The sequence below is a fragment of the Triplophysa dalaica genome, chromosome 7 (assembly GCF_015846415.1).
Source record: "Triplophysa dalaica isolate WHDGS20190420 chromosome 7, ASM1584641v1, whole genome shotgun sequence".
NCBI classification, from domain to species: Eukaryota; Metazoa; Chordata; class Actinopteri; order Cypriniformes; family Nemacheilidae; genus Triplophysa; species Triplophysa dalaica.
This window is the reverse complement of record NC_079548.1, coordinates 6,963,640-6,989,624: the sequence shown is the minus strand read 5'-3', so window position 1 is coordinate 6,989,624 and position 25,985 is coordinate 6,963,640. Positions and strand designations below refer to the sequence as shown.

The 25,985-nt window shown below is 35.6% G+C and overlaps 5 protein-coding genes across 17 annotated transcripts in view; 3 read left to right on the top strand and 2 right to left on the bottom strand.

The window, feature by feature from the left end:
* The first annotated feature begins 1,762 nt into the window (after positions 1 to 1,762).
* On the top strand, positions 1,763 to 6,448 carry si:dkey-68o6.8 (uncharacterized). 7 transcript variants are annotated; one of them, XR_008907241.1, is made up of 6 exons: positions 1,763 to 1,809; positions 4,468 to 4,607; positions 4,803 to 5,070; positions 5,257 to 5,355; positions 5,633 to 5,760; positions 5,872 to 6,448. XR_008907241.1 is itself a non-coding variant. In XM_056753894.1 (5 exons), exons 1-5 carry the CDS (start codon positions 4,455 to 4,457, stop codon positions 5,893 to 5,895), a joined length of 672 nt encoding a protein of 223 aa, XP_056609872.1. In that variant the 5' UTR covers positions 4,277 to 4,454; the 3' UTR covers positions 5,896 to 6,448. The 7 variants fall into 7 exon arrangements, 2 of the variants coding, with proteins under 2 accessions (XP_056609871.1, XP_056609872.1); XR_008907239.1 differs by lacking the exon at positions 1,763 to 1,809 and adding an exon at positions 2,949 to 3,421 and having other exon boundaries at positions 4,803 to 5,187; XR_008907238.1 differs by lacking the exon at positions 1,763 to 1,809 and adding an exon at positions 2,958 to 3,465.
* LOC130426904 (GTPase IMAP family member 9-like) lies at positions 6,449 to 10,158 on the bottom strand. Of its 2 annotated transcripts, XM_056753891.1 has the most exons (5): positions 9,855 to 10,158; positions 9,582 to 9,661; positions 9,267 to 9,335; positions 8,016 to 8,060; positions 6,449 to 7,290 (listed from the first exon to the last, which is right to left on the bottom strand). In XM_056753891.1, exons 2-5 carry the CDS (start codon positions 9,655 to 9,657, stop codon positions 6,464 to 6,466), a joined length of 1,017 nt encoding a protein of 338 aa, XP_056609869.1. In that variant the 5' UTR covers positions 9,658 to 9,661; positions 9,855 to 10,158; the 3' UTR covers positions 6,449 to 6,463. The 2 variants fall into 2 exon arrangements, with proteins under 2 accessions (XP_056609869.1, XP_056609870.1); XM_056753892.1 differs by lacking the exon at positions 9,267 to 9,335 and having other exon boundaries at positions 9,855 to 10,152.
* Positions 10,159 to 11,653: 1,495 nt separating this feature from the next.
* Positions 11,654 to 13,480, bottom strand: LOC130426739 (GTPase IMAP family member 9). The gene is made up of 3 exons (XM_056753654.1): positions 13,350 to 13,480; positions 13,131 to 13,205; positions 11,654 to 13,018 (listed from the first exon to the last, which is right to left on the bottom strand). The coding sequence occupies exons 1-3, from the start codon at positions 13,468 to 13,470 to the stop codon at positions 12,189 to 12,191; spliced, it is 1,026 nt and encodes a 341-aa protein (XP_056609632.1). The 5' UTR covers positions 13,471 to 13,480; the 3' UTR covers positions 11,654 to 12,188.
* A 1,722-nt stretch (positions 13,481 to 15,202) lies between these two features.
* On the top strand, positions 15,203 to 19,364 carry slc25a17 (solute carrier family 25 member 17). Of its 2 annotated transcripts, none has more exons than XM_056753077.1 (9): positions 15,203 to 15,386; positions 15,583 to 15,643; positions 15,724 to 15,790; positions 15,921 to 16,072; positions 16,342 to 16,458; positions 16,786 to 16,934; positions 17,745 to 17,840; positions 17,981 to 18,066; positions 18,265 to 19,364. In XM_056753077.1, exons 1-9 carry the CDS (start codon positions 15,312 to 15,314, stop codon positions 18,413 to 18,415), a joined length of 954 nt encoding a protein of 317 aa, XP_056609055.1. In that variant the 5' UTR covers positions 15,203 to 15,311; the 3' UTR covers positions 18,416 to 19,364. The 2 variants fall into 2 exon arrangements, with proteins under 2 accessions (XP_056609055.1, XP_056609053.1); XM_056753075.1 differs by having other exon boundaries at positions 17,972 to 18,066; positions 18,265 to 19,363.
* A 579-nt stretch (positions 19,365 to 19,943) lies between these two features.
* mrtfaa (myocardin related transcription factor Aa) overlaps positions 19,944 to 25,985 on the top strand; it is a 30,747-nt gene continuing 24,705 nt past the window's right edge. For 3 of the 5 annotated variants that reach the window (XM_056753053.1, XM_056753055.1, XM_056753050.1), the window contains exons 1-2: positions 19,944 to 20,006; positions 21,486 to 21,549. The gene's annotated coding sequence lies outside the window, so the exon portion shown is untranslated. The other 2 variants (XM_056753051.1, XM_056753052.1) reach the window with 2 other exon arrangements.

Sequence of the window (25,985 nt, the reverse complement as noted above, 5' to 3'; positions counted from 1 at the left end):
TAAAATAAATAAGTATTTAATTAACGAATAAATATTTTATATTCCATGTATAAAAATGTATATTTTATATTGTTTATATACACATAGAAATGTTTGAGTTACTCATGTTTTTTGGATTTCTTACTTAAATTTTCTCAATTTAAAAAGTATATTGAATTGATTTCACAGCTTTTAAATGAACAAAATTTTTGGAGTGTGAATTGTTTCATCAAATATTTGGTAAATTACAACTTTTTAGAGGGATATGGCAGTGGTGCTACAATAAAACCAAAAAATTGTTCAGAAACCAAATATACTTTTTTTAGGGTGCAGGACACTGTAGTTCATTTATGTCAGTGTGGGTAGCTCTGACATTTAATACCCCGAAGTTCTTCATTCAGTGGACTGCCATCAAAATTCAGACACTTTGACCTGACCGTGTTTTTTTAAATTACTAATGCAGCCTTTTTACATCACAGACTGACAAAATATGTATTGCTTGGTAATTGGTTGCCCTAAACTGGTATTATCTAATTGTATACTTAAATAAAAAAACAGCTGACAGATATTCAACCGTATGCATTACATACTGTACCTTCTATCAAATTTATCTGACATCATAAAGATGAAATTGGTCTGACACAGTTTAACTCTGAGTTCATATTTTATTACCATTTTCTAAACCATAGCAAATAAACTGTGAAAATGTGAGAAATGTTTAAGGTGTCTAATTCAATTTACTATGACTTTTCCACTTAAACTACACTGTAGCACTCTTGTTTTTGCAGCAGGTTTGCCAGTAACTTACTGTAGATTTTACTACTAAATAGCCTATACTCTTCAATGAGTACTGTTTTCAATTACTTTAATCAAAATGAAAACACTTTGACTCTTGAGATTCACGATGAGCAAGAAGACTGGCATTAGCACAGCAACACTCCAAAACATGACATTCTTCCTAAGCATTTTTCCCTTGTTTTCTGTAAACACATTTAAAACATCTTAAATGACGATAAATTTACATAACAAGAAAAGTGACCCAGGATATTTCGTCTTGTTTTATGACGGAAAAATATATTTAAATTGTACATTTAATCTACAGTAAATTACTGGCAAACTTGCTGTGAAATTGCACCTAAGTTTCATAGTGTACACAATGAACAGCAAAAGAACCATCACAGGTTCTTTATAGGGGAGCGGTAAGTTGTACAGACTCGGGCCTAATGGCTGACGACTGTGATGTGTGCCCATTTTTAAGAGTTTTTTAGCATCCCAAAATACCCTGCCACCTTAAAAAATGTAAATCCTAAGGAATCCAGAAGGGCTTCACATCTGCGGTGCAGACCTCCAGCTGGTACCTAGGTGCATTGAACCAAAAAAATGACTTCCTCTGCTAAAAATTTAATAAAAGGCCACAATTCATTAATAAAGGCCATAACTGGATATTCCATAAGGACATGGGTCCTTAACTAACATCAATCAACAGAAAAATGGGTCACTGTGTTAAAAATTAAGGTTCTGCCATCACCTAAAAAGTCATTCTTTGTCTAGTAACAACCACACCCTCAATGTAAATATTTGTCACTATAATTTGAAAAGTATTTGTTATTGTGTTTTAAAACTTGTTTACTGGCTATATTTTATAGATCTCAGTATAAAAATCCCTACGTCTATGGAGAACGACATATACAAGTAGCATGTATACGCTTTTATGAACTCATTAGAGTTATGCTCAGAGAAGTTCTGTTTCCTTTCATTTCCATACATGTAGTGTTACCACACAGCACCTTCAGGACGTTGAAGCTGGGTGTGGGAATAAATGACTTTCAGGTAGTGACTTTTTATATTTTGGATTCTAGAAATCAATATTGCGTGTTTGTTTTATAGTATGATATTAATAAACTATATTCATGATTTTATCATCATACCACACATTTGTATTAGTTAGACTATATTAAGACTTTTGTCTTTGTATACCTTTTCTTTGTTTGTCCTATAACATGAAATAGGTGACTAATGTTATAATTCTTACTAAAGAACAACACCATCATAATCACACCTCACATTAGTCCTTTACTGGTATAAAACATGCACTACATTTAACTGCTAGTTTATAGTTTTAAGGTTGTTTTGCTTTGTGTGGCAGTTATTGTTATTGTATAGGTATTGTTATAGTGAGCATTGCAAAATGGAAGGCTAAATGTATGTGCTCACTCCTTTCACAAAAGTCTTTTCTGTACAATTAATTGTAGTGATTTATGCATTTTAACCTTACTTTCATTTTATTCGATAATTGACATCGAAAATAAGTGTTTTTAATTACAATAACACAGGCTGAAACTCGAAACCAGTGATCCAGTCCGGCAGGTTCATTTCATTCCATGTGGGTGTGCTTAAGGCATAGGGTAAATAATACAGCCATGGCCAAAAGTAGTTGGCAGTGACATACATTTTGTGTATATATATTTCTACTTCAGTCTTTGCAGATCATTTTGCCACATGTTTCTATGATATAATGGAAAAAATTATAACCATAACTTAAGTTTTAAATGAGGTTATTGGCAAAAACATAATATATGCATGAGTCAATATTTACCATGATGAGCCTTGCTTTTCACAACCTCTGTAAATGTTGATAACAATTTGTGGGCTTCTGCTTATTCACTCACTTTTTGAGGAGTGACCACAGGTTCTCCATGGATAAACATCTGGGGAGTTCCTTGTGTAACCCGTATTGAACAATGTAACTTGGAGGAATGGGGTTAAATCATTTATTTTTCAGTTTTTTTGGTTTGTTTATTATATGTATAAGCCTTTTGTGTTTCTTGTCTTTAATTCCGAGATAAGGTAATTTAAAACAATTACGTTCATACGCACAATGTCCCTTACGTCTTTCTACGTAAGGTTTGGTTGAATTACAGACATGTAAAACACGTGTGTGTGTTGCAATATAGTTTGCTGTGTGTAATGTTATTGGATGCTTGGTGGCTTAAACCGCCTCCAAGGTGTGTGTGTGTGTAATGCTATTGGTTACTTGGAGGGAGAAAAAAGTAGGGGAGAGGAGAAGCGGAGAAGTCGTTCGTAGGTGAATAACTTGGGAGTTTCTAAGCAAAACGCGATTTTATTTCAGTTTAAAATTGAGTACGTTTGTCTTTGAAGTTAAAGTTAGCTCAAGACATGGGTTAACAATTAGTATCGAGGTGTTCGGTACATTGCTATTTTACACGATACGGCAAAAGCTTTAATTTCTTCGAACGGGGGTGCGTGTTAAAAAAATATCATTGCACCTTTTTGTTAACGTTTGTGTTCTCCCGTGTTTCGTTTCTCTGTGAGAGCTGGAGAGATTACAACGAGATCTTTTAAAACCGCCGTGCGAGTTTCAATCTACGAGGTAGAGAGCTACGGAAATAACCGGATAGCGCACCCAGCCACCGGAAGTTGTGTGAGTACTGTTGAGTGTGTGAGTGGGCCCACTTGCTTTATTGTGTAAGTTTTATCATTTACTTCTTCCGTTTGAAGGTAATACAGTTTGGTTAGTATGCGTACAACCGACTGTAAATTTTAGTGCATGTAAAGTGTACTGTTTCAGTGATTCACGATTGTGCAAGCCTATACCAGGTAGTTCACTCAGTATAGTAATGTTTTGCTGAACTAATTTCTTGACCAGAACCAAATCTTTTATTTTAATATTTTATTTCTGGTTTTAGTTACCTTATTCTTTAATTAAATTATTTTGAAATAGTACTTACCCCTGTTCCTTCATTTACATTTTCTAAGTACTAGGTAGATGCATCAGAGTAGGATAATTGTAATATATATATATATATATATATATATATATATATTTTTTTTTTTTTTAGTCGAGAGAAAAAATAGTTGAACCCGTCGCCCGCCCTAAATCAAAGTTTTGGGTAAATCACACCATAGGAAGGGGTAGGGGGCGTTACACTTGTTTTATTATTTAAAATGCATCTGATCACTATGCATAATAATCTCTAAACAATGTGAATGATCACCACAACAGCTTAAACAGAAACTTTGCAAAACACAGAATTTTTGCCAATACTTTGTTACAAATGAAGCACTGCCATTACAAAAATGTTGCCTTTCTCCTATAAAATCTGCTGTATATGTCACAGGGCTCTTATTTCTTACATGTGGAATAAGGACTAAACTGAGCATGCGTGAAGCTAATCAGGTGTTTGGTATCTAGTTCCTAATTGGAGAGATTGGAAGTGTTGCAATTGACCTGTGATTTCAACCATCTCTCCTACGTGCATCGCCAAATAGTAACAAAGTTACTTTTTACATCTTTGTTCTTGTGATTTGTTTGTGACTTCATTGGTTTACTCTTAATAAATTTAGAAGCTGACATACTTTCTATACATTTTAGTGGACGTCCCTGTTCTGGTGTCTATAGTGTCTAAAATAATAATGATAGTAAATAATAGTTAAATAGTAATTAATCTCCTCAAATGCTCTCTTTAGGAGAACCAAGGAATAAAAACAACAATATGAATACCTTCAACTTTTTCCGCAAAAACAAGACAAAGATGTCTACAATCAAAGACCCATCAGACCTTCTCGACCATCTTAAAGACAATGATATTATTACAATGGAGGAATATGTAAGCTTAATTTTTAAGTTATTAAAGTTCATAATAAGTATTACAACTCCATATGATTTGCATGTAACTGTTAAAACCATTAAGTTGGCTATTAAACCATTGTTCCTCCATTTTGGTAAGAGTACTTTTAACCTAATGATTTTAACACACCTTTTTGTCACTATTTTACTGTTTAATTTTTGTTTCATCATGAAGAATAAAGCGCTTTCTGCCAGGAACACTGTATACCGGGCCTTGGAATTTATTGAAAATCATGGTCCTGAGAAGGTTGAAAAGTTCTGGGAATGTGTGGACCAGGACCATATTTTGGAGAAGTATCCCCAATTCTCTGAACTGCTTAATATTTTGAAAACTTCACAAGTGAAAAAAACAGATGTTGAAACAGGGAGGTCACAAAACAACAATGAGAGAAACCAAGCTGGGCAATCATCACAAGGGACAAAAGAACAGAAAGTTAAGAGCAGTGAGTTCATGGAGCAGAATACACTATCACGCTTTACCTCATTATCAGTATAGCAGACACAGAGCTATAGTTTGTGTGCATTCGGCACAACTGTAAACTGTAGTGGCCAATTCTCAGGTAAATACTACGAAATTTAACCCACAGAACAATAATTTTGTAATTTAATTCATTTTTTTATCATTCAAGAGGGACTAGAGGAAATCTTAGCCTTGATCAAGAACAAAAAACTTCTGCCTATTACATGTGGGGAGGAAAAAGCACTTTTAATCAGAAAAGAACTGTCGGGTAAGTTATTTTATTTATTTCTTAAGCTTAAATGCCATCGTATGCCATCTGCCCTCTTCAACCACATCACTGCAACCAACATTTAACCCTGCCATTTAAAGTAGCCAAAAAGGCCAATGTACAACTCGTACAAATGAAAAATATAATGTAAAGATAAATTGTGATTTTGGGTTGGAAACTGTAGTCCAGAAAAGTATTGAAAGTATAAAAGATAAATAGACTGGATTTTGACACATTATATACAGTATATAATTTTACATTATAATTCACCCTTTAGGAAAAAAGTTATGTATTCGCAGACGGAAAAAGCTCATGACCCCTGTTCAATTTGTGAAATTGTGTAAAAAAGAAAAATGGAAACGAAGTATAAAATGCCATGGAAAATCCCTCTATTTTCTTATTACGGTGAGAACTGGAATAAGTGATTATTGTGTATTAAGTATTTTTCCATATAAAAAGTAATAAAACAAAAACCCTACCCTGTTTCTCTAATCCAGTCTCTTTTCTTGTTTTCAGAGGGGCATTTTAAAGGTGACCTAATAGCTGGTGTCCGTACTCTTCTGGTTAAATTAGTCATTAAATGTGTAATGTAAATCTTTATGAGCACGGCTTTGATCAGAAATGACTTATAACTATAACCGAAATACAAAGTTAATGGGTCACATAATTAACAACAACATTAATAAAATTAGGAAACAGAAACCCTGCATAGAGAATAATTTTACATGCAGCCAAGAATCTAACCAAATGTAACACTGAACATGAGGTTATCTGAATGTAACAATGTCTGTTTTATTTCCTATACAGTATAAACTGATTTGTTGTTTCAACTTAAAAATTAAGTTCCCTGGCTGCCTTAAAATTTTTAATTTATTTAGCTCAAAAATTTCAGTTATTAGATGAATTTGATGCAAACGTATTAGTTAGATTAATTTATATTTTTAAGTTGGAAAAAACAAATCATTTTTACAGTGATACAAGTGTGAACAAATATGAAATAAAATAACTGCCTTACAGACTTTTCATCGTGCCACTTATTGTTACATCTTTATTAATAATACAGTATATATTTAATAAAAGTTGAATAAGTGAATAGTCTGTGATTGTGTTACTGATGATGGGTCGTGATGCGATTTACTGACAGAGATCTGCATCTTTGTGAACCCTCCGCTAGTTTACGTGCATCTTCCTCTTCTACTCTCCTGAGCTCATGCTTCATTCTCTCCAGCTCCTCGCCTTCATAACTCTGCTCCAGCTCTTTCTCCTTCTTTGCTATCTGTTTCTCTCTCTGCTGAAGTATCTTCTCCTGTTTCTCTCTTACTTTCCTCTCAGAGGTTGGGAAAAAGGAAGTTGTGTAACAGCTTCTGCCATTGATGGCCATCAAGGTCTCAATCTTCTCCAGAAGTTTGGTCACCTGCTCAGTATTTCCCATGTTCTTGTTATTAAAGAACACAAATCCACCGCTGCATTTGTGAATAAAGTCCCTGAGGTCTTTGTCGGAGCTGGCGATGACATCATTTGGCGTTTTTTCCTCTAGACGATCTCCATGTGTGAACAAAACAATGGTGTATTTCCAAACATCCTTACCGAACATGTTCTCGATTAACTTATGCATGTTCTTGTCCTCATCGGTTAAGTTTCCCACAGGTGAAACGAGGAGAAACACGTGGGGTCCTGGTTTATACAGCGAGACAGATTTTAAGATCTCCCTGATCACAGACTTTTCCATTTGATTTATTTTAACCAGTCCTGGAGTGTCGATGATGGCCACAGGACGACCATTGATGTTTCCAAATGCTCTTTCACAGAACTGTGTGACTCTGCTCAACTGCATGTCTGTATTGAAAACGTTCCACCCGAGGATGGTGTTTCCAGAAGAGCTTTTCCCCGACCCTCTCGCTCCCAGAGGTAGGATGTGCAATTCCTCGGTCTCCTCTGGAACAATATAACACATAGAGTCAGTAGATTTTAACCTTCTGATTCTCTTACCTTTCACTGTCAGAAAAAAATGATCAAAATATGTACGCTGGGGAGTACCCTTTCAAAAAGTATTGTATAAAAAGTTTGCATACTATTTCTTGTATTTAGTAACATCTGCTGGAATAAAAATAGCAATTACATGAACCACCAGTGCTCTAAACCAGAGATGAACAAACTCTTTTCAATAAAAGGCCAAAAATGAAATATATTATAGTCTGGGTTATGAATCCATCTATTATTACCTGCTTGCTGGATGTCACAAAGCACAATTTACTTTCCTTAAACTTTAAAATACACCGAATACAATATACACTAAATAATTACATTCAGTTCTCTGTATAAAATGTATTTTTAAAATTTTAACCCGATGCCATTTTAGATGTAATTTTCCACTTATTTCCTCGTTTCATGAATGACGAGTTTGGGCCAAACAGCATTTTAAGCATTCCGTTTTTTCATTTGGATGACCAGATATACGTTACACCTTCTGCTCTGAACAGTCTTTATGTCTGGAAGCTTCATTCTGGGCATTATTGATGTCTGACGTGTTTGCTCTCCTTTATCTTGTTTTGATTTTTTACATGTTATGTCAGATTGGAAACATGTTTTATATGCACATCATAACACATACATACTTAATGAATCATTTGTTATAAAAAAAGTGTCACATTGTTGCTTACCGGACAAAGATGGTGATTTTGAAATTGGCTGGACGTGTTGAAAGTCTAAAGAAGGTACAATAAAGATTTACTATATGTATTTGCAAATGAAATTTACTTATTATTAATAGTAGGGATGCACCTATACCAGTATCAGCCGATACCCATGTGCTTGTACTCGAATGTAGTATTTACATGAAAGGCAAATAAAGTGATCTGATTGATGTGCGTGTTTACTTGACAAGCTTCAAATCCGATTCAATCTGCTGACATGAGCACACTGCACAAGTGTTCATCTAAATACTAACTAAAACATGGGTTAAACAAACATTTTGTGTATATTTTATTTTACAAACGGCATGAAAAAAAAGTTTATTAAGACAGTATAATGTCTCGTGCTTCATCGGCACGAGCACATCCGTTGCTGTTTTACCATGACAAAACTACTAAGGTTTTTGGTTTCTTTAGAAAAACTAGTCCGTTCCAATATGCGTCACGCACTTACGTCTATGCGCATTTACGTCACATGCACAACTTCCTATTTCAGATTTTAATCTGATCAATTTGTCAACAATGTGCTGTTTGTTCTGTATTACTTGCAGTTTTGTACATTTAAATTGTTCAATAAAAAAAAAAAATCTGATCAAGTGTTTACATGTCCTATCAAGCGGACAAACGGCATAAACCACCCCTTATACCACATCCGAATACACAATCCGACTGGAATTTCAATCGGTTTAGACATTTAAATCTGATTGACGTGTTTATATGGAGCGTTTTCATTCGGATATGGTCATTCTGAACGCGTTATGCTTGAGCTTTCAGCAACAGCGATTTACTGACATGAACACCTTAACAAACACAATTTGCGGCGATCCGTCAAAATAAAAGTCCGGTTAACTTGAAAAAGTTAAAACACGCTCACATTTGACCACACAGCCCCCTTGTATTTTTTTTTAAATAATTTTACCACATTGTTCATTGTTTACTTAAGTAAACTGAAGTTATTGTGTTAGTTAAATTGTGCTTCTTATTATTCAAAAATAGAACTTTATTAAAAATATACTTAAATTTAAGTAGACCTAAAAAGAAAAGATAAAAAAGAAAATGTACCAATTATTAACATAATTGTACATTATACAGGTATCGGTATCGGGCGAGTACCAGAAAAAAACCTCTGTACTTGTAGGCTACTCGGTCTATAAAAAATGGTATCGGTGCGTCCCTATTTAATAGAGTGATTGGCAATATGAATGAATAAATAAGATTTGCCTTGCAGAGATGACGATGAGTTTGCTCTTGAATTACATGTCACATTCTCATACAGATCTTCTATTTCAACTGAAAAATAATATTCAAAAAGGCTGTCAGTAGTAAGATGTGTCTTTAGACAACAGAACAAATTGTCTGAAAGAATATTTCCATTATTTAAAAATGTTTTAGGACAGACAGGGGATAGTCGATATATAGAGAAGTGTTAAATCCCAGCAACTGTAAGGTCAACTGCCGAATACACAAATGTGTTTTTTTAAGATATTGACTAAAGTAAGTGTGACAACTGGCCCCATTACCCAATCCATAACTTACAGCTCAGTGTTGAATCCAGTTCAGACAAATCTTCCTCAACATTCAGTATGTCCAGTCTATTCTCCTCTGGCGTCATTGCTCTGTTTTATAAAAAATACCAAAGAAAATACAGTTTCATATTATAAAGTGAAAAGAGTGTTTTATTTACATTATGTTCACACACTTGACACTTTGACAACATTTTGTCAAAGTGTCCTTATAATCAGCATATTTGTTGCGTCTTACTTCCCCAAACAATTCAAACTGTGAAGGAACTGTAAAGAAAATACTCACAGTAATCTGAAGGACTGTTACTCCACCGTCAGAGAAGAAAAGTGATTGAATGTTTTTTTGTTTGTTTCAGTAGACTGGGATTCTTGTTGAACCTGTGTACAAAGAATTCTTCTATCAGCTTCGGTATCTTCTGTCAGGCTTTTTTCTGATCTGTTTGTCAGTAGCTAGACATCATTAAGTTTTCATATGCAAAGTATTTCAGCGGTCTGAAGCATGGATACATTAGCAGGTCAAATTGAAGGGCTTGTCTTTGAGGGTAATATTGTCACTTCCTTCTACCAACATTTCATAAAACTGGATGTTTTGGTTGTTATCTGATACACTGCTCAGGTATTCTTTGAAGTGCAAAAATGCAAGACCTGCGTTCATGAACATGCATTTCCTGGTCAAAATACAGAGGAAAAGTATTTTCTCCTTGTGGTAACCATTCTGTAGACCTCCACATACAAAATATTACTACTGCACATTTTTAATTTTAAGATTGTTATGATATTTCATTTAAATGCTATTATGGTGTGATGGGTGAATTGTTCACAAACAGAACTGTCTTGATAACAGTTTTATACTTAAAGCTTTTTTGTGGACAGTATCAGCTTCTGTTTTTTAAATGTGTTTTCCTTACATGAATTTATTTATTGTTTGTAGATAAAAAATGTTTCATGTTAATAAATGAGATCAAATCCATCATGTTTTTTAGAAGGCATTTTACAAAGGTTAAATCATGTTTAAGAGATTTGCATGCGCAGGATAACATTTGTAAAAATGTTCGTGACAGTGCAATCATAAAATAAATTTGCCAAAAAATATTGCCTTATAGCTTTGCAATTATAAAATTTTGCATTTGTCGAGGTTGTGTAGTACGAGCATATTAAATAAACACATATTTGACCCAGACATCTTTTAGAGGCTACTTCATCAATTTCGTTTAATATCAGCCTGTGTCTTATAAAACAACCATGACATTTCATCTAAAACTGTCGGACCAAAGTTAACAGCTATGGATACAGCAAGTGTATCATTTAATCATGATGACCAGCAGACCAGCAGCACTGTGACAGAAACTGCTGTTTCAACCTGAGAATGTAGTCAAACAGGTGTTACACAATTGAAACCCAGTGAACATCAAGGCAAGAGGTTTAAATGGGTCATATGGCGCTGTTAAGTGTTATTCTGTGACTATGGTGTGTTATAAATCACGCATCCATGTAAAATTGCAAAAATCCAAGTGTCCGAACAAAAGACGCACTCTAAAAGGAAATGCTCACCCAGACAAGCCTGGAAGAACGCCTGGTGTAACCACACTCCCATAAAGCTACGTCAGTTCGTGGTATGATTTGACGGGGACTGCCCAAATGTATACGCAAGTAAGGTGGGCGAAACTGTCAGTACAATTGAACCTGATGTTCCAAATATGGTAAGAGGCTTTACATCTCCGTCACACGCTTGGAGTTTTCGACCAATCACTACGCACTGGTTAACTGGCCAATCATAGCACACCACAAAAATCCAAAGAGGAGGTATAAACATGCATGGTATATGAAAAATACAAGGTTTTTTAACCTTAAATGGTGTATTCACATTGCACTACATCTAAAAGAAACGATAATATTAGTTTTAGCCGTATCATATGACGGCGTTAAAAAAATTAAAAATCTCAAACCTTAAGAAATAATCGATCAGTCTTGAAACATGCATGGTGAGAAACAAACTACTTACTACGTTTTATTATTATTGGTAAATATTATTAATCATTTACAAAAACAGTCTGTTTCCAATTCTCTTTTGTTGTTCTTATCTGTCTTACCATTTTTTATCTGTACATTTTATTTTTTTATAATGAAGTGCAGATCAAAATTGTGATAGGCCCTCATATCACTTCAAATATGATGTTTTGATGAGTTATCTGTACTTACAGCAATTGAAAAGGCTGTTGCTTCATAAAATATAATAACGCAATACATTTACATTTGCAAACAAACATTAAAAAAAAAACTAAAAGAAAACTGGTTTTATTTAACTAAAACAATAATATTCCTTAATCATTAATTATAATGTTAGGTTACATTAACTTTCATTTAAAAATATATGTCTTTGTTCTACTACAAATTGTGTTTAATAGTAAAAAAAAATATGAAAAATTGCCCGGCTTGGACATTTCAGTCATTATTCTATAGTCCTGAGATGGTCTGTTTGTCAATTTGTGACAAAATAGCCCCCTTACAGTATGTTTGTGTAGAATAATACACACGATTTGGCAGACAATTACAGAAAAGGCATTCATTTAAAGTAAACAGACAAAGAAGGGTTTTAACTGTATTTGTTTAACTAGCAACGTCAGGTCGATGTCTTTCTGTTAAACGCATTTAGTTTAGACATTCTTTTGGATGGTTTCTCAGCCCGTTTTCTTGCTTCCTCTTCTTCAGTTCTCCAAATTTCTCGTCTCTCTCTTTCAATCTCAAGCTCAGTTTGGCAGGATGTCCCCAGCTTTTCCTCCTTTTGTGCAATCTCATGTTTTCGCTTAACTAAAATTTTCTCCATGTTCTTTCTTATCTTCCTCTCTGCAGACGGATAAAAAGACGTTGTGTAGCATCCCTTTCCATTTATAGCCAGAAGTGTATCAATTTTCCTTAAAAGTTCAGTCACATACGTGTAGTTGTCCATGTCCTTGTTATTGAAGAACACAAATCCACCACTGCACTTCCGGATGAAATCGCGAAGCCCCTTGTCAGAGCATGTAATGACATCATTAGCCGTTTTGTCCCCTAGCCGATCTCCATGTGTAAACACAATAATTGTATACTTCCATATGCTCTTGCCAAACATGTTCTCCATCAACTTGTGCATGCTCTTATCATCATTAGTTAAGTTTCCTACAGGCATAACAAGCAGAAAAACATGCGGTCCTGGAGTATAAAGGGAGATGGACTTTAGGATCTCTCTGGTCACTTCTCGTTCCATGCTCCCTATTCTGTTAAGACCTGGAGTGTCGATGATGGCAACATTTTGGCCGTGAATGATCCCAGATGCCCTTTCACAGATCTGTGTGACTCTACTGAGCTGCATGTCCGTCTTAAAGATGTGGCATCCGAGGATTGTGTTTCCAGTGGAGCTTTTTCCAGACCCTCTTGCTCCCAAAAGCAAGACACACAATTCCTCTGTCCCAGCTATAATCAATAAATATCACAGTTTTAATCACATGAGTATATAAAAGTCTCATGTATAAAATAAATTATTTGATTGGTAAGAAATGTATGTGATTATCATTTCATAGCTCACCATGTGAAGTTGTTGATGTTAAACTGGTTTTCCTTACATTCGGCAAATTTTCATACAATTCTTCCTGTGCGACATCTGTAAATACAATTGTGAGTTGCAATTTGGTTGGTTTACAAACATTTTTTTTAAGTCATTTTGAAATACACAGCTTGAAATAAATTATAATAGTGGCTACATTGTGAAGGCAAAGTACAGTTAGGAACACAATTCTCTACTCACAGCTTGTTGAGGAGTCCAATGTAGAGTCAAACCCATCTTCCTCAAAATCATTAAACTCTTCATCAGAACCATCCAGCTCGTTCTCTACCTTCATACTGTCCAGTTTATCTTCAAGAGTCATTCTTCTGATAAAAACAACAAAAATGTTATGTATTGCATAGTACTCACAAAAATAATTCCTGGTAATTGTTTATGGCAAAATCCATAGTTTGCAATAAAAAACATTCAGGTTTGCTGGGCTGAGCCATGAAAGATCTCTTTGAGTAAAGCTGTATCATGCCTTAGTCCTCTGTGATAACAGTATGGTTTCCCCTCTGCAGTCTACAACTGTTATATTAAAAAAATGTGGTCACACCAATGACAGCAAAAGACATCTCATGCAACAGTGAGTCTGCTGAGTGCTCAGGTGTGCAATAAAAACCAAACATTTTGAACAGGTATCGGTTTTGGACCGTAAGAGGGCTGGTCCTGTGAGACAGTCCTAAACAAGGGTTTCATTCAAACACATGAAGACTCGTTAAACATGTTTGTCAAGTAGGCAATAAGTGTGTTTGACATGCATTTCTCTGTTTCGGCGGAAAATGTCTCTCCAGTATAGAATGCGAAGGTTTGTTTTCAAATTGAGCAATGAAACAGATGAAATGACAACCGTTACCCAAGTACAAAGAGAATAATGTTATGAGGAAACGTTTTTCCTGTAGTTTGCAACTTTGCCCTGCATATTTGTCTTCTGATCTGCATAGTGCAGTGTATTTCTTCACAATTGAAATTTGTATCAATAATACATATTTTACACAATCAAAATGATAATCAGTATTAGTAAAATGTTTTCAAATATAAAAAGTTGTTAAACGTTCTTTAATTTGTTTGTTTATCTGACTATTTTGTTGCAACAGTACAGCATTTGCATTACTTGAAATATTTATAACATTAAAGTTTTAACCCAACTGGTGAACATAATGCGTGTGATAGCACCAGTGTTGGGTAAGTTACTCTGAAAAAGTAATTAATTACTAGTTACTCATTACATATTCAATAGTGTAATTAGATTACTGTCCAAATAACTCTGTCCAAAAAGTATTTAGTTACTCATTACTAATTACTTTCTATATCCTACATCGACCTTGATTAGTTAAGGATAGACATGAAACGGCTTATTGAATTCATTCAAATAAATAATATTATTAACTGACCAAAGTATTACAAATGTGAGAATTATACATTAAAGCACAGATTTTAAAGACTTTGAATTTTGATGTCAATTACACTACTGAACACGCATATATTTCATAAAGTATTTAGTTTAATTACATGTAAAGTAACTGTAATTAAATTACAGAAAACATATGAGTAATCCCTGACTTTACTTTTTCAAGGGAAAAGTAATTAAATTACAGTAATTACTTAGTAACTAGTTACACCCAACACTGGATAGTACAATGTCATTTTTTATTTCTTTTTCCAGATGATGTTAGTTTAAAGTTTTTTGTTCGAGTTTACGAGGCGCTTTACAGACCGATTTAAATTATACTGACATGCCTTAAGGTGCTCTCGGAAATCCGATAACGTTAGTTCATTCTCCACCCTGAAATAGCGAATGTTTGTAGCGGGGATTTTTTTAAACGTTAATAGATACTTGTGTTGTTTTAATGGTATTAAATACTTAGTAACATTGATTTTTTTATGTTAATACTTTTAACGCTACTAAATTGAGACATTACTTCCGCGTTTGTGCTGGAAAATATCCCACTTCCGAGGTGTCTTGAACGAAGCATCAGTACATACGCCGATTGGTCGACGCAGCGCCGCACAAAATCCAGCAACCCCTGTCATTGGCTAGAACGGACCCGGAAGTGTATCAAGGGAAATCCACTGTAAACACCAGCACTAACTTCAAAATCTGGGTATAATTTAAAAAACACTCGCGTTTCATTCAAATAAAGTAAAGAGAGTCAACAGAAGATGGGATCTGAAGATTTTAAACTGATGGATGTTTTCTCATACGAGAGTCTCGTGCATGCAATCAGCGGTGCAGTGGTACTGTATTGTATAGTTTTTTACAAATAACAAACTATGAAGCTATGAAAATGAATGGTGGCATGGGTGTTTTGGTTTTACCACAAATAGTTAAACTATGGTTACTGTAGTAAAACCATGGTTCATTTTGTAAGGAGTTACGAAATGCTGCCATACAACATGTTGCACTTAAAATTGTTCCTTTGATTTTTCGCAGGGCAGCGTCACTGCGATGACTGTTTTCTTTCCTCTTGACACAGCTCGGCTTCGACTGCAAGGTACAAATGTATCTTTTGGCCTCATAAATTCATTTATTTATAAGCATTTGTGAATACAAAGTTTGTGTGTATGCTTATAGTTGATGACAATAGGAAAGCCAAGTCCACCCCAGCCATTCTGGCTGAGATCATCAAGGAGGAGGGTCTGTAAGTTATGCATTAGATTTGAAAATCATTTAACACATTTGTCACTTTCTTTGATTTTTGTTATTCACTATGCTTTACGTTCTGAAAGTAACAAATTATAATTTTAATCTCTCTGTCTCTTTCTCACTAGATTAGCTCCATATCGAGGTTGGTTTCCACTGATCTGCAGTCTCTGCTGCTCCAACTTTGTGTACTTCTACTGTTTTCATAGCCTGAAGGCCACCTGGTTGCGAGGTCATAGGTCAACCCCAGGACGAGACCTGATCATTGGCATTGTTGCAGGTTTGCTTATGCACAGATAGTATTGACACTGAGAGTGGTAGTGCCTAAATGTAAGGATAATATGCACGATTGAAAGACTAGAAATTTCTAGGAAATAACCATACAATTATTGTAGATTTCTTCTGTAGATATAGGCCTCAAACAGTTTATTACATGTGCAATGACTGTGAACTATAAGAGAGAACATAAATGATGATTCTTGGAAATGTTTTTCACAAAGAGACTTCACTTCCTTTTTTTCTGTCTGTGTTTTTGTCTGGTGTGTTTAGGTGTTGTAAATGTTCTTGTGACCACTCCACTCTGGGTTGTCAACACCAGACTAAAGCTGCAGGGGGCAAAATTCAGAAATGAGGACATAAAGCCTACACACTACAAAGGCATCTTGGGTAAAAAAACATCAGTCATAAACAAATGCAGGATCCAAAATGAGCTTTTACACCTGTCTAAAACAGATGACTTGAGCTGATGTCTAAATAATGAAACTGTATAATTTTATTACTATGAAGATAATGGAATTACTTGGCTGTGTTTTGACAAACAGTGTAGGCACCCTCATACAAAATGTATCTTAAAATAATGGCGAGGTCAAATGGTAGGTTTATTCACCAAAGCAGATTTTACTGGGTGTTTCTTTTGAACATGTTTGGTAAGTTATTTAAATTTAAGTCTGTGACCAGTGAATGCTTTCCTTCAGTTGATCTTTTTCTTTTTAGATGCGTTTGCGCAGATCGTGCAGCAGGAAGGAGTAGGGGCGCTGTGGAACGGCACGTTTCCCTCCCTGCTGTTGGTGCTGAATCCTGCTGTTCAGTTCATGATCTATGAGGGTCTGAAGAGGCAGCTGATGAGAGGAGTGCAGAGAGAGGTCAGAGGAGATCCCATAAATGGATAGTTCACACAAAAATGACAATTCTCACATTATTTATTCACCCTTATGTTGATAAAAAATATATTTTGAGAAAATACAAAGATATGGACTGATCCAAGAACAGCTCTTTAGTCTAGTATTATAGCACACATAGTAAACCATTAAAAAAATGGATAAAAGAAATGCAAAATGTGCATATTATGAAGATAGATTTTAACATTACACAAACATATGAGCATGTCTTCAAAATCGCTTTCTGATATTTATTATTACTACACTAAATACAAATCAAATTTTGCAATAAATTTACTAATGTAGACTGTAGCTTCTTGAGCATCTGTTAAGAATCACTAAAGGACTCTGCACGTGCATTAAGAATCACTAAAGGACTCTGCACGTGCATTGAAACATAGCTGGCTGCAAAGCATCAAGGTTATGTAACTGCATAGCAACTGTTCGTGGTGCCATTGCATATTCATTCCCATTTAAATCCTGCAGAGACAGTATAAGAGCTTCTCAGATGCTATTACATGTTAAAAAGTTTGACTTGAAAGGTGACATTCTCTCACCACAAATGAGTTTGCAGCGTTGAAAGTCTACCCACACACAAGATATTCCTTGTGTTGTGTGGGTGGAATGGAAAGGCACTTATGTTTTAAAAGAGCGACAGTGTCTATATTTTTTTTACCAATGGTTTATTTATTTATATTTGTCTGTGCACATTAAACATATTGATATATGTGAAAATCTTGTTAGCATCAAAAGAAATGCACAATTTTATTTTGTGTTTTATTGTTTTGCTAATAGCTCAGATCTGTGGAGGTGTTTCTAATAGGAGCGATTGCCAAGGCGGTAGCAACCACGATAACCTACCCACTTCAAACAGTTCAGTCCGTCCTACGGGTAAGCCATCCACATTAATGCTTTTATGATGTTTGTAGTTTGCATTTGCACAAGTGCAAAAAGCTGGTTGTGATTTAACTTCGTTTTGCTTGGGACATACCTGTTGTTCTCTGTCCCTCTGTTATGTTTAGTTTGGACAGCATGGACAGCATGGACAGCAACCAGAACAGTCCAAACTACTGAGCAGTCTGAGATCTGTCATGTATCTACTGATCAATAGAGTCAGGTACCGTATTTATACCACACACCATAAATATATCGGACACTTAAAACATGAATGCTTTACCTGCATTGTATTTTTCATTATTTAGACCTCTGCAGTTCATTTTTAAACTGTCACACAAGTTAGTTTCCGTATAAGAAGTCATTGGCTGTTGTGACATTGATTATACACTGAGGCGATGTGTTGATTGATTTACTGCAGGAAGTGGGGCATGCTGGGATTGTTCAAAGGCCTGGAGGCAAAGCTACTTCAGACTGTCCTCACTGCTGCATTGATGTTCTTACTGTATGAGAAGATCACTAGCTCCACCTTTAGAGTCATGGGCATCAAACAACATGTGAAGTTCAACTGACCTCCTAAAGAACTTTAATTAGCTTGCTGACGTCAGAAGATTTTCATGGACTGAAATGAAGATGTAGACGGTGTATAATAATATGCTCATATGTACATAATATAATGATGACAAATATATACAAATGCAAAATATGAATAATGACAAATGAGATGTGCACACATTTTATGTTGTTGTGTAGTTTCACTTGAAAACTGCAAGGAGACATTATTAAGAGACATGGAATTTGTGTTTCTTTTGCCTCTGTCAAGGCAAATTTCAATCAGGTCATCTATTTCAGGTTCTCTAGAATTATTTTTTTAAGATCTGGGATTGTCTCCGTAGTGTCAGATTTAAAACATGCTTACGACGGATCTTTTTTGCTAACATCATTGCTGTAAACAACAAAGCTGATATTAAATCAGCCCTTTTGCTTTGATATGTAATATGGTAACAAACCTCAAAACTGGTTTATAAGGATATTTACATGATACTTGTTTTTAAAACACTTTAAAGTTTAAACCTCTAGGCTTTATTTTCCTTTGACTATATTTAATTGTGTAATGGATTTTTAAATCATTAAAACTATGAAATGTCTAGGGAAAATGTCTTAGATGGTACTAAAATAAAAGAAAGATCTAAGTTTCATTATAAAACGTTTGACCGTTTTAAAAACATTAACTATCACATTTCACATCAGGGTGTGAAAAACAGATTATTACACAACTTTGCCTCTATGTGGCAGTACATGGATGTGTTTATATGTGCTCCATTACAACACTTTTTATGCTGATGAAAGTTTCTCACGAAAGTTCAAATAGGGTCGGTAAGAAATTGAGTTTTTCTGCGTTTCCTAAACGATCTCAATCTATATGGAAATGGGACTCAATTTCACATTTTCTGTAACAATGTTCTTCTTCAGTGTTCTTTGCCGCTTCCAGAATGAATCGCCTGGTGTATTTGGGTACTGAAATGTTTTAATCCTCTAGTGTTTTTTCAAAATGAAGCTGTATTTTATTTTTTAAACCTCCAAAAACAGATGCCGTATGATTAGATGCACAAGTGTACGTTTTTCATTACAATAGCTCTCTGTTACTTGAGCAACGATGTGGACATTATTTAAAGTTAAATGTGCAAAATTTCGTATAAAATAAACGCCGAAAAGGTTTACTCAATCAATCAAACTTGACCAATAAAAAATACCGTTAATCCAGGTCTATTCTCTAAAATCATTATCGCCATTCTACTCCCTTTTCTATTTCTGCAGTGAAATGTCAACGCTTAGGCTCCTGCCAAACCGGTGAGCATTTCTATTGGTCTGTTCCATACACCCGAAAACGGTGAACCGCAATTCGATTGGTTTAAACAGGCGTTTGAAGAATGAAGATCGATTATGATTGGACCAAATTTGGTCTTTCCTTATATTCGTCTCGGAAGTCAGTTGAATGAGACTATTGGTTTATAACAGTGTCGGTCAACAGAGTATTCGCTTATTATTGGGTGAATCTTGAAAATGGGCGGTTTTCCGGTCGAAGTTTACTTGATCTCGGAAACGATCATTGTTAAGGACAGACATATAGAAAACCAATGGATGAGAGTCAGCCAGTGTAAAGTAAGTAAGTAAGATTTTACCTTTATGACGTTTAAGCCATGTTTGGGTGTGCAACCCCTGCACATCCGCAGTCGTTAATTCGTATACTTTTTCAATGTTGATATTGCATTATAAGCTTGCTATAAATTGGATTGTGTAGTTGTTGCAAGATGTTGGGGAGCAGTAACACATGCACGGAGTTTGTTTTCTGGTCCTGTTACTGTTAGTTCAATTTTTTCAACTGCGTTAATGAAGCTTTGAAATGGACCCCTCTTGGGTGTCTGTGGTCCTGATGCTGTGATGGTGGAAGTGTTATGTAAGGTCTAAGATGATGTCTGTCCTACTTTTTAAAAGGTATCTGTCAGTAGGCGGGATGAATGCTGTAGGAACTATTTAGATAAATACATTGAATCTACATAAAGTTAAAATACCAAATTCTGTTGGCTTTTTAACCTGTACGTTGATTCTGGTGACAGGCCTTTCCTCACATTTGAATGCCACCTGTTATTATGACGGATGACACTCCAACATGAAACATGTCTTCTTTTTACAATTTCAGATATTCAGTAAAAATTGATTTCAGGAAATCATACGAATGGCCGTTGACCCCGCTGTTTATGATCAACAAGCATGACTTCTGCATCAGCAGCATGACTTTGTCTGTGTGTGTGTATAAACTAGATCAGATGATTCATAATGACCAAAAAAATTGTGCCTGTGGTGCTTTATTTCAGACTGTGTCTACTAGAGACTTCGATATACTAGCTTGAACAGATTTTGCCATATAGAGCGATATGTTTTACAATTGCAGTCTTTTACTGGGTCACACTAAACTCAAACAAAAGAATCTGTAAACAACCTTGAATGAAACTCTATGGGAAAAAGCATTTGAGTGTTTTGAAAGCTTAAGTGTCTACTAGCTTGCATTTTGGTCACAACATTATTGTTATTATTTTATACAAAACTGGGCTATTTCAATACTTTTGTAATAGGTTGGAAGAACTTCCTTTGTGCATTACAAATGTTTTCAGAGTTCAAAATCATATGGAAACATTTGCGTGTGTTTTGAATTTTACTAATGTTGTTGTGACCATGTAAACACAGTAAGTGATTTATCATAGTATTTTTATTGTAACATTTATAATATTTATGTTGTGTTTCTACTTAACCTTGTATATTTTCCAATTATCCAGGGGCAATGAGTTGCTTCAAGGCTATCCACCGTACGTGCTGTACTGAACAAAATATTTTGAATGTCTGTCTATGGTGCAACAGATGTTTGTGATAAAGCTTAACTTGTACTGAATCTACATTTACGTTACATAAGTCATTTAGCAGATTAATATAATGTTTTCTTAAACACCATTTCTGATATGTATTAAAAGTGTCTATATATATATATATGGTCTCCATATGGAAGTGCATGATGTTTTACTTTTTATTAGCTAATATTCCTTTCTTTTATTTGTTCTTTCTTCTGTCTTACTTCCTTTCATTTAGTGCATCTGTGTACTTGACATGGAAGGACTTCAGTTCAGACCTTGTTGAACAGGAAGTAAAGCAGGTACACAAATCTCAGATCTCTGGTTATTCCCCCCTTGTCTCTCCATCCCAATCGTTGCTAATGTTTATTGTGCTTTTGTTCGGCATAAATGCACTTGCCCATAATGCATGTTAACTCTGTTTCTTAGAAACTTGGTCATAGTTCATCTGATGTGTGCCACATTTCTAAAAAACAATCACACGTATGTTACCTGAAGTCAAGGGCGGTTCTAGGCTGAGTGGATATCTGGGGCTAAGCCCAGAGACCTGGTGTAGCAAGTCAGGTCCGGGCCTGTATGCAACAACTTTTAACGGGCAACCTCCGTCTGTTTGCTGCGCATTACTGGACATCGGTTGTTTGCTCAGGTTTGCTATTTAAATGTTAATGCACGTCGCTCGCGCTCAAATAGTAACGGCAGGCCCCAAGTGAGCGCTTAATCCCAACCGCCAGAAAGAGGGAAAAAGCCTTCGCGCCAATGGTCCTGTGGTTAGTGTGTCGACATATAGTGCCAGTGATAGCAAAGGCTGTCAAACCACTCCAGCTGGTTAAGAACGCAGCAGGGCTCACGTGACACCCCTTTTCATCTCTCTCCACTGACTACCGGTTAAAGCCCGTATCAGATTAAAGTCAGTAATGCTTGCCTACAGGACTATCACTGGATCTGCACCGGTCCGGCATACTTTCACACACTCCTACACCCCATCAAGAAGCCTGCATTCAGCAAACCAGTGGCACCTTGTATTGCCTTCTCATAAGAGCAGTAAATCGCTTTACCGCTCATTCTTCTTTACAACTCCTTCCTGGTGGAACATTCTTCCTTACTCTGTCCGGTCAACAACATTTCTCGCATCTCTTCTGTGAATACTTTACAGACAAATGAAAAAAAAAACACTAACCCTCTCTTTCTATCAACAAGTATTGGTCTAATTTTGTTGAAAGCAGTAACTTTGTTTTAGCACCTTTTGTATTATTGATCCTATATGACATATCGCTTATTACTCCCTGAACTCTCTGTAATTCGCTTTAGATAAAAGCGTCTGCTAAATGACTAAATGTCTACATCCGGACTGTCACAAGTTCGATTCCCATCTCGCTTAGCTACTTACATCGTGCTGGCTCTTTCACAGTTAAAGCAGACCTCGGCTTCTGTCCATAGCAAATACCGCCTTATTTCATTTGTTTGGCCACCTCAATTAGACTGATATTGACGAGCTCATTCAGAGTCCATATATATTAAACTTCATTCCATTTTGACACAGTAAGGCAAACAAATAAAGTTGCAGATTATACAATAATAATAAGAGTGTAAAAGATTATACGTATTAAAATGATTAAATAGATGACAACTAATTGCGACAATAAAGACCTCTCTAGTCTACTACCCTTAACCTACACCCTACATCTGTAAGCCATTTTCAAATGTTTTCTTAATTTTGTTGAAAATAAATGCCTGTATGATGTGATATGAGATGTGAATGCAGTTTGGCAAAAAATGGATTCGATCTGCAATCATATGTAGTGTCACTCGGTAGTACTACAGTACTTGTCATGCATCTTACTCACTACGGCACAGAAGCTGCTGGGAGACTGGTGTTGTTTTTACACTCTCTTACGAAGAAGGACCCACTCACATTTGCCCATGGGTGGACACGCAAAAGACGCAAAATGTAAACGCCCCTTAAGTGATTCCTACACCGCATGGTAATAAAACATTCAGGCATTTACTGATTTGATTTACTGAGTGATTTGATCAATTTGGACGGTAAAGAGTGTCTGTTGCATGCCAGTGGATGGAATTGAAAGGGTTTTGTGACAAACGGATTACATGACATCACTGGAAATCAAACCCCCAACATTTGCAATGCAATGCTCTCAGGTGAGCTGCAGAAAAATCAAATGAAAAGTGTAGTGCAGTTTTTACAAGCTATTACATTTTAAATAAAAAAAATATAAAGATTAACTTTTTTATAAATTATACACAATAAAACAGACATTATAATAGGAAAGAAGTGTTGTTGTGTTATAAGTTCAAGCCCCACTGTCCTTTTGTTCAACTGTAAGTTTGACAGGACTTTTTCCTCACTGCCTACTGGTGTGACTACTGGTTGTGGATTCTGAGCGTCAGCTGGCACTGTGGGCCACATGGGTGAGTACCAGGTGGTGGTGTAGGACGCACCTGACATGGATTAGCCACCTGCTGCTGTTCCGAGGTACCGAATGTACAGTAAAGATATTCTGACCCAGTGACCTTATCTTTTGTCATAAGCGTTCAGTCTTAAACTGTAGCTGTTTATGCAACCACATGGTCAGTTTCATCTTCATAATGATGTATAAAGCACAGACCATTGAAGCCTCTCACACCGTTCTTGAGTGTTCGAGAGGGTGAATTTGCCCCAGGGGGAGAATTTGCATTTTGACCCTGATACAACTAAGTGGACCGACCACATTTTTACAGTTCAAAGACGTAACTTCTGAAACTTCTGCATAGTGATCTTAACAGTGATGTATGTTAAGTGATGATCGTGCAGTTAGTTCCCAGCAATAGAGCATCTGTTTCCCATAAATGTCAATAAATCATATACATTAAGTTTACGTGTGTAGAGAGATCTGCGTCCTCGAGCTGTGATGAGTGTCTGTCTGACTTTCCATCAGGATGTCCGATCGTTTTAAAGTTCTGATCTCGTCGTACACTCATATAACCACCTTAACAGTTAACAAAAGCAAAAAACATAAAAACTTGTGTTACACTTATTTTACAACAATAATGTAGTACATTTTCCTAGGTTGGATTAGATTGGTTGCATTCAGTAAGCAACATCGGAGCTTGGCACATTGATATTAAATGTGATGTATAATAGGTTATTTAAGTAGACTTAGTCTTGTATAACTATGGCTTTGACATAGTCTTGAGATATCAGAGTGTCATGAGTTGAAAAAGCATTTTCTGAGAAACTTCATAGATAAGCAGAACACACCACTCAATCATGTGTTTCTTTATTATGACACCATTCATCACCATGGAGACATATTCCACTCAGATGGTCTGATGAGCAGAAGCAAGCGTGACTCACCGGTTTAGCACATGACTAAAGTGTTATCAGCACAGAAACGGTCCTGAATTTCTGAAAATCTGATCTTGCTATCAAAACTAAAGCATTTGCCTGTAGTACTTAAAGTACTTAAAGGGATACTTCACCCAAAAATGAAAAATCTGTCTTCATTTACTCATCTGGTAAGAAAATATACATTAATAGTCAAAGTTGCCCGAGAATTGTTTGCTGTCCTACATTCTTCAAAATATCTTCTTTTGTGTGCAGCAGAACAAATAAAAGGATTCCTATTATTGTATTGTAGTCAATGGGGGGCAAAATCTGTCTGGTTATAAGCATTCTACCAAATATCTTTCTCTGTGTTCATCAGAACAAAGAAATTAATACAGATTTGGAACAATTCTGATGACAGAATTTTCATTTTTGGGTGAAGAATCCCTTGCGTCATTGTTAATCTGTTAATTCTTATTTTTGACAGAAAGTGGCTCTTTTTAAATACTATACAAGTACATACTGTAGTGACTTTGTCTTTCAAGCTCCAAAAGATGAAATGATCTGCTCCGTATAGTTGTATTGCTGAAGCTTGCAAATTTCCCCATAAGAGAGCTGCACTGTGTGCTGAATTTATCTGTTATTCAAAGCAAAGTAACAGGAGCTTCCAGTAATCCTTGGCTTTTTCTAAAGAAAGTATGATAATCCTGCATGAGTGGATTCTGAGACTTGAGATCTTGAAGTTTTTGTTGAAGCCCACTGAGAAAGCGAAATAAGATTATCTTTGCTTTTTCAAAGAAAGCAGTAACTTGCAAGGAAGACAGCGGAAACGGGAACATTTATTTACTCGCAGAATATTAAAAGTTCCAGACTTTCTAAAATAAGGCTTCAGACGTCCTAGATCTTGAAGATTCCCCATTTGAACATCAGACGTATTCGATTTTGCTTCAACATTTCATATGTCCTATATTTTATCAGCAGTTACATTATGCTACAAGAAAGTATGTAACCATCGTTCAAGTTTAATGTTGTTAAACTTATTATAATGTTTGCAGCTGGGGTTTTTCATTGTTATCTACCCAAAGAGCAATGAATTGGAGCGCATTAGTAGATCTGGCCATGACTGAATTTGTGACGCAGCATTGTGATGAGTTACCGTGTGTTTATGCAGATCAAATACCATCGCAACCTGACGTTTTAAGGATGATGCTGTGTGTTACAATGTTACCATGGTGATGGTGTTCCTCAGAGTTTGTTAATGTTGTTTTAAACACTATTGCAGGGCGGTTATATAAATCCTCTTAGTCTTCTGATAGGATGTGTTCTGTGAATATGATGGATGGATGCCTTTTTGGGAATATGAGTCATGACTTTCTGTTACATTACATCATTACAATGTACTTTTGCCTGGAAACT

Bases quoted from the DNA above. Each gene is read 5' to 3' on its own strand.
- si:dkey-68o6.8 (XM_056753893.1), top strand. From the start codon at position 4,455: ATGCTCTCTTTAGGAGAACCAAGGAATAAAAACAACAATATGAATACC. The intron at 5,071-5,256 runs GTGAGTTCATGG...TTATCATTCAAG, and splicing joins AGAACAGAAAGTTAAGAGCA to AGGGACTAGAGGAAATCTTA. The intron at 5,761-5,871 runs GTGAGAACTGGA...TCTTGTTTTCAG, and splicing joins CCCTCTATTTTCTTATTACG to AGGGGCATTTTAAAGGTGAC.
- LOC130426904 (XM_056753891.1), bottom strand. From the start codon at position 9,657: ATGACGCCAGAGGAGAATAGACTGGACATACTGAATGTTGAGGAAGAT. The intron at 8,061-9,266 runs GCAAATCTTATT...TACCTTCTTTAG, and splicing joins CTCATCGTCATCTCTGCAAG to ACTTTCAACACGTCCAGCCA. The intron at 7,291-8,015 runs GTAAGCAACAAT...ATATTGTTCCAG, and splicing joins AAAATCACCATCTTTGTCCG to AGGAGACCGAGGAATTGCAC.
- LOC130426739 (XM_056753654.1), bottom strand. From the start codon at position 13,470: ATGACTCTTGAAGATAAACTGGACAGTATGAAGGTAGAGAACGAGCTG. The intron at 13,206-13,349 runs GTGAGTAGAGAA...TTGTATTTACAG, and splicing joins ATTGGACTCCTCAACAAGCT to ATGTCGCACAGGAAGAATTG. The intron at 13,019-13,130 runs GTGAGCTATGAA...TATTGATTATAG, and splicing joins AACATCAACAACTTCACATG to CTGGGACAGAGGAATTGTGT.
- slc25a17 (XM_056753075.1), top strand. From the start codon at position 15,312: ATGGGATCTGAAGATTTTAAACTGATGGATGTTTTCTCATACGAGAGT. The intron at 16,073-16,341 runs GTTTGCTTATGC...TGGTGTGTTTAG, and splicing joins GATCATTGGCATTGTTGCAG to GTGTTGTAAATGTTCTTGTG. The intron at 18,067-18,264 runs GTACCGTATTTA...GATTTACTGCAG, and splicing joins CTACTGATCAATAGAGTCAG to GAAGTGGGGCATGCTGGGAT.